The sequence below is a fragment of the Delphinus delphis genome, chromosome 16, assembly GCF_949987515.2.
Source record: "Delphinus delphis chromosome 16, mDelDel1.2, whole genome shotgun sequence".
Classification (NCBI taxonomy): Eukaryota; Metazoa; Chordata; class Mammalia; order Artiodactyla; family Delphinidae; genus Delphinus; species Delphinus delphis.
Window position 1 is genome coordinate 19924506 of NC_082698.1, and position 12858 is coordinate 19937363.

The following is a 12858-nucleotide window of genomic DNA, read 5'->3' on the forward strand; positions in this document are numbered from 1 at the left end:
GCAGGGACAAGATCTCAGACTTCAAAGGACTGAGCTGGCTGCTGTGTTTAGACTAGACTGTGCAGGTGCCCCTGGCATTAGGGAAGCCTGAGTAATCAATCCCAAGGGTGAGAAGGTAGTGACGCAGACCTAGGGGGGGAACAGGTGTGGGTAGTGAGGAGCGGTTGGATTAGGGATCTGTTTTGAAGACATGGCCGACACGATTTTCTGACAGACTGGACGTGGGGTGTAAAAGAGGCAGGGATGACTCCAGGATCTAGCCACTGATTGTTTGGTGGAGCACAGTTTTGTTTTGGTGCATTGGGCCAGGAGTGCCGTTCGGACATTGTAAGTCTGAGGAGCCTATTGGCTATCCAAGTGGAGTGTGCAGCGGGATTTCGCCTGTATAAGTGATCTGGGGGATATAGTAAAGCTTCAGGAAGTGAGGTCGTGCTGAGGTACTTCCAGAACCGGCCACGTCCTCCTAAAAGCTAGAACATCCCTGAAGGGCAGCTCATCGCGCCGCAGCCCCTTCAGCCGACAAAGCCCTTCTTTTTCCTCCTTGGGGAATGGCGAGAAGAATGAACAGAACTGACGCGCCGCGGCACAGCCTCCACCCTCTCGCTCGCCGCAAGGAAAGACGCGATGCGGGTTGGGATGGGAACGCAGACGGGTCCCGGGGGGTGGGGCGGTCTGGAGGGCGGGTGGGCGGGTGCCTGAGGGTGGGCGGGGCCGCGGCGCAGGCGTACGTCACAGAGGCGGGCGAAGCCGGCCTCCTTTCCTCTCGCAGGTCCACGGGAGATCAGCTGGTCTGCGCTGCTGTGACGTGGGCCGGGGTACGTCACCACCGAATGGCAGCCTCCAGAAAGGCACCGCGAGTAAGGTGAGGGCACTCTGCCGCGGAGCCGGTGTCCGGGCAGCGCGCGCCACCCCCGGCCCCGAGCGCGCATGTTGCACTCTGGAGGGCAGGGACGAGCGGGTGAGGAGCGGTGGGCTGCCCACCGCAGTCGGGCGCCGGCCGGGGCTGACCGGAGCCCCGCGAGCGAGGCCACGGGGAGGGAGCCATGCAGCCGGGCAAGTTCCGGTTCGTTTCCGGCGGGGTCGCGGGCATCCCCGGGCAGCCCGAGCCGGGTCCCCGGACAAGTGTGTGTGCGGAGCTGCGGCGCTCGGCCTGAGGGGGCGGTGGCCATCGCAGCCCCCTCCCCGGCCCGGCCAGAGGCCCCGCTGTGGCAGGAAGTTGACCCCTCCTGGCCCCTCCCGGGGTTCGGGGAGGCGGGCGAGCCCGTGCCCTCGCCCCTCTACCCTGGGAATCTAATTCTCAAATTACAGTATGACAGTATGACACCTTCAGTTCGTCTTCCTGATCTGTCACCGCCACTAGGATCGGCAGCCGCGGCCCTTCCCACCTAGATGGTTTCAGAGGCTGTGTACGGGAATACTTGGGCATAATCTCCAGGAAAATCCCACCAGTAACCTGCCCTGGGTTCTCCCTGGATTCAGGGAGGTGAGAAGGATAATCCTCTGGTTTCACATTAAACGGCTTTCAGCCTGTGCTTCCGCCACAACCAGGGTATACTTAACCAGAGCAGCTGACAAAATGGGAGACTGAGAGATACGTTGAGATGTCACAAAGGCCAGAAGCCAAACTCCCTGGCAATCCACACGGGATCAGCTGTCCTCTGAACAGTTGCAACTTGAATGAAGAGGCTGGACAGCATGACCAGACTCACTTGCTGAACACAGACCATGGCTTGTGCTTGTGTTTGTGAGTGGACAGATCCCAAGCTGACCTTGACTTGGACTTGGCCTTGCCACAGCATGTTGGGGATGAGTAGAGGACCTGCCCGCTCGGTGGAAGGGTGTCTGATGTGCGGCTAACCTGCATGGGGAAGGAGCTGCCTATGTGTTAAGTGCTGGAAGTGGGGTCAGGCAAGTGGATAATGAGTTCTCTTTCTAGAAACTTAGAGGCCGAGAAGTAGCCTTTGAGGACCAAGTTGGTCTTTGCTGGATTCATAGAATCACAACATTTTAAGGGTAGAAGGGTCTTTCAGTATCAGCTGAGAGAGCCTCCTTACCTCACACAAGAGGCAATTGAGAGGCTGAGAGAAGGGAGGCCATTTGCCCCAGGCACCTCCCCTAATGGCAGAATTTGAGTGCCATTCAGTGTAAACATGACTTAGTTTAGGTGATGGAAACTAAACTCAAATGGACTTAGGTAAGGGGGTGAGCTGGCTTCTAGTGCAGCTGAGTCCACGAGACCACACTGGCATCAGACTTGGCTTCTCTCTTACACCTCTTGGCTCTGATTTCTTCAGTGTTGGCTTCATTCTCAGGCAGACTTTCTCCATTGGCAGGTTATGACAGTTCTAGTCTGACAGCCCCCGCAGAAATAGAGCCCTTTTACCCAATGATTGGAGCAGAAATTCCAGATCTGATCCTCGCTGGACTGATTTGATCCTAATGTCCATCCCAGAACCGATCATTGTGATTTGGAGGGGTGGATTGAGCAGGTCTGGGTCCCAGTACTTGGTGGGTGAATGGGTGAGGCTCATTCCAACTCTGTGGACTGAAAGTGGAGAAGAGACGTTCTCAGAAAGAAAACCTAGGTGCTCTGATCAAAAGAAGGAGGGTTGGATTCTGGGTAGGCAAAATAACATTGCCCACTTCTTCATCCTAGAACTTGTTCCATTCTCCCCTTGTCTCACCTCACAGGGCATGATTGAGCATTTTGGTCCTTGTTTTGCCCCATCCTGAATGATATCCATGTATAATTCTCATCATGGACTGGGGGAAGGGTGAGGGTAACAACACTGCAGGGAGTTCTTTAAAAAGAGAGAGGGAGAAAAATGTGCCATAACCATCTTATAAAAAGATTGAACAGGAAGTTCTCTGCATGCTTCTTTCTTCTTACCCATCTCATGACACATCATGACACTGAGAAGGTGTAGACTGAAGAAGTCCTGGGCAGGAGAAGAGCACTGAGCTGGAGGTTGGCAGGCCTGGACTCCAGTTCTAGCTGTGTCATCCTATAGCCCCGAGGCCTTGAGCAAATTGTGTGATCTCTGTTTCTCAGTTTCTTTCTAGAGGGGGGAGCTGAGCTGGATCATCTCTGAGGTATATTCTAGCTCTAACATTTAATGATAGCCTTGCTTTGACTGAGAGTCTGAGAATGTGTCTGTCCAAGTAAGTGAAGGGTAGATGGATCTTGGACTCTACAGAGACCAGGGTATGACAGGAGCATGACCATTTTAATGTTTAGCTGCTTTGTGGCTCCTTTGATCCTTACAGGCAGGTGGAGGTGGTGATGCTGACAGAGAGAGCTTAAACTCAAGTTCTCTGTGAGCATCAGCTGTCAGACCTGATTTCTGGTCTTGGCTTTGCAGCTCCTGATGTGTATGGCCTGTGGCAAGTTATCTTTGTTTCTTCTCTTGTGAAGTGAATGAATAGGGCTACTTCTGAATAACCTCCCTCCAGCTCTCTTGTCCTGTGTCTGAACCAGTCACTGGCACCAGTTAAATTTGAATAGAGAAATTGACTTCCTTGTTTCACCATCTTGTAAATGTGCCTATGAAGTCAAGGGAGATCAGGTGAGAATGTGACTTGTATCGCTGTCCGAGAAAAGGTTTCTTACTTTGTAAAATGTAACAGCTTTACTGAGATATAATTCATGTACCACACATTTCACCTATTAAAAAGTACAATTAAGTGGTCTTGAGAATATTCCCAGAGTTGTACAACCATTACCACGGTCAATTTTTGGAACATTTTAATCCTCCACAGAAGAAACCCTGTACACATTGCAGTCACTCCTCATTTCCCCAGCTCCACCGCTGCCCCTAGGCAACCATTAATCTACTTTCTGTCTCTATGGATTTGCCCATTCTGGACACTGAATATGGAATCAAACAATATATGGTCTAATTTGACTGGCTTTTTTCACTTAGCATAAAATGTTTTCCAGGTTTACTGTGATGTAACATGTATCAGTAATTATTCCTTTTTATTGCCAAATAATATTCCATTGTGTGTTGAGACCACTTTTATTTATCCATCAATTGATGGATGTTTGGGTTGTTTCTACTTTTTGGCCATTATGAATAATGCTGCTATGAACATTTGTGTGTAAGCTTTTTTTTTTTCCATTTTGGGCATTTTAACATGGAGACAAAAGTGGTAACAATAGCAAAGCAAAAAAAAATAATAAAAAAGACCAATATTTAACTTTCCCATCACCCAAGTCTCACACTGAAGTTCTATTCCCGTGTCCCCCATAAGCACCACTGAACTAAAAAATCTATTTTAAAGCACCCAAACCAGTCCAGACCCTCTCGAAACCAAGAGCCCCAGCCAGAGCTGTCATCTCTCTTGGGTCCAAGCGAGAGGAGGGTTCCGGGAAAGGCACCTCATAACTCACGCAGCGCAACGCCGGGGACGGGTTTGGGCACAGGGCACTTGGTGGGGAACCGGGGTGGCAGTCACAGCCTCTGTGCTGACACGCAGGGAAGAGGACTTCTTCTGTGATCCCAACTATTTGGTTACACAGCCAAGCAAAGGTGACTAGAGAGTTGGGTTAGCGGAACAGGAACCCGGGCCTCAGAAACAGACCAGGCTGCTTCCAGCAGGATCCAGTGGGGGGAAGGGGGTTGGAATACAGACAGAAGCACAAAGGTGATAAAGGCTGATTGTGTGTAAGCTTTTATGTGGACTTAGTTTTCTTCGGTATGCACTTAGGAGTGGAATTGCTGGGTCATAGGCTAACTCTGTATTTAATCTTTTCAGGAATGCTAGACAATTTTCCAAAGCTATTATACCATTTTACATTCCCACCAGCAATGTCTGGGTGTTCCAATTTTTCCACATCCTTGCCCATACTTGTTACTGTCTGTTTTTTGTTTGTTTGTTTGTTTGTTTTTAATTATAATCTTCCTAGTGGATGTGAAGTGGTATCTCATTGTGGTTTTGATTTGCATTTCCCTAATGAATGATATGTTGAAAATCTTTTCATGTGATTATTGGCCATTTGTATATCTTCTTAGGAGAAATATCTATTAAAGCCTTTGACCATTTAAAAATTGTAGTATTTGTCTTTTTATTTTTGAGTTGTAATAGTTATATACTCTGGATACTAGAATCTTATCATATATATGAGTTGCAAATATTTTCTTATTTTATGGGTTGTCTTTTCACTTTCTTTATGGTATCCTTTGAAGCATAAAAGTCTTTAATTTAGTGAAGTCCAGTCTATTTATTTTTGTTTTGGGGCATGTGCTTTTGGTGTCATATCTAAGAAATCATTGCCTAATTCAAGGTCAGGCAGATTTATGCTTGTGTTTTCTTCTAAAAAAACATTTATGTCTGTGTGATCCATTTTGAGTTAAGTTTTGTATATAGTGTGAGGGTAGATGGTCAGCTTGGTTCTTTTACATGTGAATATCCAGGTGTCCCATCATCATTTGTTGAAGAGACTATAGTTTTCTCCATTGAATGGTACCCTTGTAAAAAATTGGCAGTAAATGTGACGGTTTATTTCTGAATTCCATTTCATTGATCTATAAGTCTATCCTTTGGCCAGTACCACACTGTCTTGATTACTGTAGGTTTATTAGTTTTGAAATCAGGAAGGGTGAATCCTTCAACTTTGTTCTTTTTCATGATTGTTTTGGTTATTCTGGATTCCTTGCATTTCCGTATGAATTTAGGATCTGCTTGTAAATTTCTACATAGAAGCCAGCCAGAATTGGATAGGAATTGCATTGAATCTGTAGATTATTTGGGGGAGTATTGCCATTTTAACAATATTGTCTTCCAACCCATGAACATGGAAAGTCTTTCCATTTATTTAGTTCTTCTTTAATTTCTTTCAAAATGCTTTGTAGTTTTCAGAGTATAGGTTTTTTACCTCTTTTGTTAAATTTATTCCTAGGTATTTATTGGTTTGATGCTGTCATAAATGAACTCTTCTTAATTTCATTTTTGCATTGTCCATTGCAAGTATGTAGAAATACAACAGATTTTTGTATATTGATTTAATATACTGCATTCTTCTTCTTCTTCTTCTTTTTTTGGCCACGTTACATGACATGCAGGATCTTAGTTCCCCAACCAGGGATCGAACCCGTGCCCCTGCAGTGGAAGCGTGGAGTCCTAACCACTGGACCACCAGGGAATGCCCTGTATCCTGCATTCTTGATGAGCTTGTTTGCTAGTTTTGATTTTTTGTGTGGATTCTTTAGGATTTTCTATATTGAAGATAATGCCATTTGCAGTAGAGATAGTTTTACTTCTTTTTTGCTAATCTGGATGGCTTTTGTTTTAGTTTCTTGCCTTATTGCCCTGGATAGGACCTCCAGCACAATCTTGACTAGAGGTAGCAAGAGTGGACATCTCTATTTTGTTCCTGATCTTAGGGAGAAAGCATTCAGCCTTTTGACATTAAGGTTGATGTTAGCCATGGCTTTTGTAGTATTCTTGATCAGACTGAGGAACTTCTCCTTTTCTAGTTTGTTGAGTACTTTCATCATGAAGGGGTGTTGGATTTTGTCAAATGCTTTTTCTGTGTTTATTGAGATGATGATGTAGTTTTTGTTCTTTATTCTATTGACATTGTGTATTACATTAATTTTTATATGTTGAACCAATCTTGAATACCTGGGATAAATTCCACTTGGTGATGGTGTGTGATCCTTTTATATCTTACTGGATTCAGTTTGCTAGTATTTTGTTGAGGATATTTGCATTTATATTTATAAGAAATATTTAGGTACCTTACTTTTTAATGAAAGAATATACGGTTCCCCCAGTAAAGGACACCTCATTCTGTCCAAGGAAATTAAAGTAGCAGCCATCTAAGAGCAGGCCTGGAGTGACTGGTGAAAATGTCTGGCTGTGTGGTGGTCTAAGCACATACAAGTGTGGTAAAATTAAAACTATTTTTAAGTTCATAGCTGAATAAAATCTAAAACCCTTTCTATAGCCAACAACAGGCTCCTTGTTGCCTCTGATCTTGTCTCCTAACCACTTACCTCCCTGTCCTCCAACACACACATCAATACCACACTGGCCTCCTTGCTTTCCTTCAGGTATACCATGCGTTAGGGCCCTTGCACTTGCTGTTCCCCTTTTCTGGAGTGTTCTTCCCCTAGACATCCACATGGCTTCATCCCTCACTTTTTTTTAGGTCTCTGCTAAAATGTCATCTGTTAGTAAAGAGGCCTTGCCTGGCAACCCCATCTAAAATAACCTTTCCTCTTACCTCTCTGACAGTCTTCCCCTTGCCCTGCTTGACTTTTTTTCATAGAACACATACTCACTGCCTGTTAGACTGTTTTCTTGTGTCTGTTGCCTTTCCTCCTATATCCTCCCCTTCTAGGATCCTCCTGCTTTCCCCTGTCCCACCATGTAAACCTCTTGAGGTCAGAGATGTTCTCTGTTTTGTTCACTGTTGTGTCTAGAATAGGGCCTGGATTATAGAAGATTTTCAGTAATTCAGTAAATATTTGTTGACTGAATGGGCTTGAAAGAAAGAGAAATCCTCAGGTGCCAGAAATGTAGGGGAGCTTAAAGCCTGCATGGCATCTGGTAAACAGAGCCTTGAGGGATTATACATGCTGTAGGCCTTCATAGTTGGGGTCCATGGCACCAGACTATCCTTGTATGAGGATAGGATACTTGTATGTAAATCTCCTTGCTGAGAAGTTAAAGTGAAAATTAATCTCAGAAGCAAACAGTAGTGACAGCAGTGCTTGTACAATCCAGGATATATACATATCCTGAGGGATTATACACGCTGTAGGCATTTGTAGTTGGGGTCCATGGCACCAGACTATCCTTGTATGAGGACAGGATACTTGTATGTAAATCTCCTTGCTAAGAAGTTAAAGTGAAAATTAATCTCAGAAGCAAACAACAGTGACAGTAGTGCTTGTACAATCCAGGATACGTCTCATTCTCATAGATAAAATAGTCTGTGAGTCTATAAGAAAAAGAATGACCCACCAAGAGGGAGCCAGCAGACCGAGCAAACCTGAGAATTACTATTCCAAGACCTTCTAGTGGAGGGTCTGAAATGAATTTTAAAATAAGGGCCCCAAATAATTAAAGCTAAGAGAAGGAATAGAAACCATAGTGAAGGAATATGACACCATGAAGAAAGGACAGGCAAATTTGAAAAATAACCAAATAGAGCTGTACATGTGAAAAATATAGTCATTGCAAATAAAATATTTTTAGACTAGTTAAACAGGAGATTAGACATAGCTGAAGAGAAATCATGAATTAGAGATTGAGACTGAGAAGGTTTACCTGCCAATGGTCTTGTTGTATCTGCAAGTTTTATCTGAAACTTATTTCATCACTGATACTGGGGTGAGAGTTCTTCTGACTCACGAAGGAAAACGGCTAAGTCAAGTTGATGTTCCTCTCTGACTAAGCCTTGCCACGTTTACTAAGGTCAAAGTCTGCAATATCCTGTTCTTTCTCTTCCTTAGGGCAAACTACCAGGATTTTCAGCTGAAAAATCTAAGAATAATTGAACCTAACGAGGCGACACACTCAGGAGACCCAGGTGTAGAAACAGGTAATAATTTTATCTGTTACTGAGATGGAACATCTCAAAAGGATTTTGGGTTCCCTCACCCCAACACCAAGTTGGGAGAGAAGAGAGGGTAAGGGATTAATAATTGATCATGCGTGGGGATGAAGGGATATATATCTGGAAATTAAAAACCATTTTGTCTTTTGGTTTCCCGGGTTGTTGGTTATTGTTTTTATGTGTGTGTGTGTGCGTATAGCTATTTTTCAGTAGAAAGTTAGAGTTATGGTTTTTGCATTTCCTGTTCTTGGGATGGTGGTGATGGTGGTGGTAGTGGTAGAGACAGGTTGTTATTGAAAAAGTCCTATTCTGATTTTTCTAATTTCTAATGTAATCCTTTATTGACCACCTTAGAGATTAGCTTTCAGTTTTCATCATAAGACTATGAAATAAGAAAAGTTTATGGTGTATTATTGTGCTTTATAAATTGAATGGGCATTCAGGAAAATCTTTTTGGGAAAATTTTCTGGAACCGTATCCTCTTCCCAGGACTGGTTAGTTATATTATTGGGTTGCCAGAAACCTGAATTCTGAAAAGTGGTGTATTTCTATATTTCTGGCCCATGTAAACTGGTGCTTTTCTGTGGGCTACCCAGGAGAACTATAGTGTTTCCTTCTAGTTGACTGAAAAAATCAATCCCGTGAAGCACATTAGAAACCATAACGGATCTTTCTTTGGAAGGTCAATGCTGCAGCTACATCCAATTTTAGGTCCTTTTTCTTTAAAAATGTAGATGTACCCAACACATTTGGGGCCGTGTTAGGAGGGAGGAGAGGAAGGAATGGGAAAAAGAGGAAGCAGGAAAGGGAAAAGTGATAGAATAATTGAATTTAGAGTTTGAAGAGAACTTACCTTTCTTTTTATTACATATGAAGAAATAGAGGTTCAGGGAGCTTCAGTTGTCTGAGGTTGTAAATCCCAGCTGGAAACTGGAAAGCTTCAGTTGTGTGAGGTTGTAAATCCCAGCTGGAAACTGGAGCCCACTTGTTTCGATTCCTTTGGTCTTAGAATGCTTTAAGAGAGCCTCTGTTATGTCCCCTAGATAATATGATCTAATAGAGCGTGGGCTTGGTGATTGGCTAGAGCTGGGGTCCTGGTCCTGATGACCCAGCTGATTTGGGCAAGGATTTAACTCCTGTTTATTTATCTGTAAAATGGGAATAGTGAAATCTCCCTGGGGGGGATTATTGTGAGAATTAACCACTAATGTATGTAAAGCCCTTGGCCCTTGCTCAGCAGTGGGACAGAGAAACAAACCACCATCTCTAAAGCTATGGATGCTGGAAAAGCAGCTTGGCATCTGTACAAATGTTAAGATGCTGAAATTGGAGTAAACTAGTCCCTTCTCTTCTTATAACAAGGCATGGAGGAATCCCAGCTGGTGCTTCAGATTCAGATTCAAATAATATTTCTTGAGCTTCTACAATGTATCAGATGCTGTGCATGGAGCTTTCACACATGCTGTCATGTTAAATTCTCCTAGCCACCCAGTGAGGTAAATAGGGTGTGCTCTTCATATACTTCCAAGCAGTGAAAAGTCTTTTGTTTGTGATAAAGGCTGAAGGTTTAGGAGCTTATGTCTAAAAGCAGACCCACATATGCAAGAGACTTTCAAATGAGTCATTCTTTTTAAAGCATGATTTAAAAATGCCTGGCAACGTATGGACTAATTTTACATCATGGCCTAGGTTTGTTGTTCTTGGCTCCCCGCTTCCCTGCACACCCTGATTAGCTCTTGGCTGCTTCTAACATTTCTGAAAAGTAATGGGATATGGAATGAGCAGATGCTATTATACAGCATCTTCTAGGATCCTAGCTTTCTTTCACTGAAGATTCATTACTGTTATGCTGAGTCTGAAAAGATCATAGACACAAAGTTGTGATATTCATTCAGCCATCTTTGAGTGAGTGTATGCATATGTTAGGTGCTTGGCTAGATACGTGGATTCAGAGATGAAGATGACATGGTCTCTGCCTTAAGGAGAAGCAATATATACACCTAATGCACCATTTATCACGTTGCTTTCACAGTTAGTTAATTGTGTATCTACCTCTAGTAATTGCAAACACAACATTTACTATATGCCAGGCCCTGTTTCTAAGTGCTTTGTATATAGTAGCCCATTTAATCCTCATAAAAATTACCCTATGAGGATCACCAGCCATAATTTTCACCTCCGCCATCTTGACTCATTTCAACTGCTGCCACCTCAGTGGCTGGGTCTTATAATTATACCTGCTCTGTCTCCTCCTCAGCTCTAGCTGCTCACCCATTCAGTCACTTTTAAGGCCTGTTGGCCTGTGGCCACCTCTCCGTCAGCCACCTTTGCCCATTGTATCCTCCTCCTTGATAGGTGCTTCCACTGCCACAGCCCATTCGTTGCCTCAGCCACTGCCCCTTATCACATCGTTTTTTTTTTAACATCTTTATTGGGGTATAATTGCTTTACGATGGTGTGTTAGTTTCTGCTTTATAACAAAGTGAATCAGTTATACATATACATATGTTCCCATATCTCTTCCTTCTTGCATCTCCCTCCCTCCCACCCTCCCTATCCCACCCCTCCAGGTGGTCAGAAAGCACCGAACTGATATCCCTGTGCTATGCGGCTGCTTCCCACCCCTTATCACATCTTATCTGTTAGTTGTGGTATTGGGAGTTCTTTCATTGGGTCTGATATAGGTGACAAGTGGCTGCATCAGACTCAGGACACCGACCAAATATGAAGGGCATGAAGGATGAGGAAGGAAGGCGCAGGGGAGATGTTAATAGTGGTGAGGGGGGCAGGTGGCATTGTGGAGGGAAGTGTGAAGATGCCACTGTAGTGGAGTGAAACTGAGGATGCTGGTGATTCTGGGGAGGCCAGTCAAGAGGAGGAATGTAATGATGAGGCAAGAGATGGTGATGAAGTTCAGAATGTGGTGTTGAGGAGGACGGTTGTGGTGACCAGGAAGCAGAGGATGTCTTTGACCGGCTCCATTTTGCCTTTGATGGTTTTCAGTTTGTAATTGAGGATTTTGTGCTTGCCGTTAGTTCTGTTGACTTCACTGATGAAGTCAGTAACAAAATATCGATCCATACTACAGTCAGTGCTATAAACACCCAGTCAGTGCCATCAAAATCTGTTAAGTCAGGATGTGCCCAAATAGAAGCCCAATTCTATGAGGAAATTAATGATCTTGAAAGAAAATATACTGGCTGCTGTCATATAGTTGCTTTTTAAAATTCCAGATGCTCAGGCTGTACTCCAGACTAATTAAATAAGTTCCCCAGGTAGTTCTTATGTGCAGCCAAGGTTGGAATACTGCTCCAAAGGATGTCTACGTTTTTGCTTGACTTTTAAAAATGTTAAACTGCTCAGAAATATGGTTCGGAAACACAGATTTATTCTGAAGCTCCTGAAAGACGTCATAATAAAGTTTTCAGATGCTGGCAAGCTTATGAGGTCATAATAGGCTTCATTTTGAACCCAATGGAGGTATTGACATATAAATTTAGGTCAGATTAGATACTTCTGATCCCTCTTTTTCAAGTACATGAGAAATTATAGGCTCAGTAGGTCAGACAAAAGGAAAGGATGTCCCTCTGAAAAGTATTCAGAAGCATCTGTAATGCAGGGATCATGGACATGTTTGAGTCATGAATAGGACCATTTCCATTGTCTCTCTCTTTGAGTACTTCTGTCTTTTGGAGACTTCTGAGTGGGAGCCCTGAGGCCAGCAGCTGAAGCTGCCCTTGCAGATTATGAATAAAATGGGGCACTTTTTCAGTGAGTCCCAAGAGTAGTAGTATGGTACCTCGTCGGGGAATCTGTTGGAGATAACCATAAAGACTGAGGCTTTTATAGCCTAAGGTGCTGGTAATGATGGAGAAGCAGCAGATAAAAATGCTAAAGAAAAAAACCAAAAAAAGGATCTATACCTAGCAGAGTACAAGCCACAGTGAGCCAGGGTGTAAATTCTTGAGGATAACCTGTAGTACAATAGCCTCAACGTAAATTACTTACAGCATTGTACATTAGGATGTTTTTGGTTAAGTCAGGTATTTTTTATTTGTTTAAAAAATGGGTTGGCAAAATCCAAAAGTCTGACAACACCAAATGGTGGCTAGGATGTGGACCAGCAGGAACTTGCATTCATTAATGGTGGGAATGCAAAATGGTACAACCACTTTAGAAGACATTTTGGTAGTTTCTTACAAAACCAAATATACTCTTACCATGTGATCCAGCAATCATGTGTCTTGGTATTTATCCAAAGGAATTGAAAACTTATGTCTACAGAAAAA

The 12858-nt window shown here is 43.6% G+C and overlaps 1 protein-coding gene across 4 annotated transcripts in view; it reads left to right on the forward strand.

The window, feature by feature from the left end:
• Window positions 1-781: 781 nt before the first annotated feature.
• The window catches only part of XPNPEP1 (X-prolyl aminopeptidase 1), a 54611-nt gene continuing 42534 nt past the window's right edge, over window positions 782-12858 (forward strand). Inside the window, exons 1-2 of one of the 4 annotated variants that reach the window (XM_060034097.1) lie at window positions 782-862; window positions 8466-8554. In XM_060034097.1, the coding sequence (XP_059890080.1) occupies window positions 831-862; window positions 8466-8554 (121 nt within the window). In that variant the 5' untranslated portion in view covers window positions 782-830. Of the gene's footprint in view, window positions 863-6748; window positions 6894-8465; window positions 8555-12858 lie in introns of those variants that run through there. The other 3 variants (XM_060034101.1, XM_060034099.1, XM_060034100.1) reach the window with 3 other exon arrangements.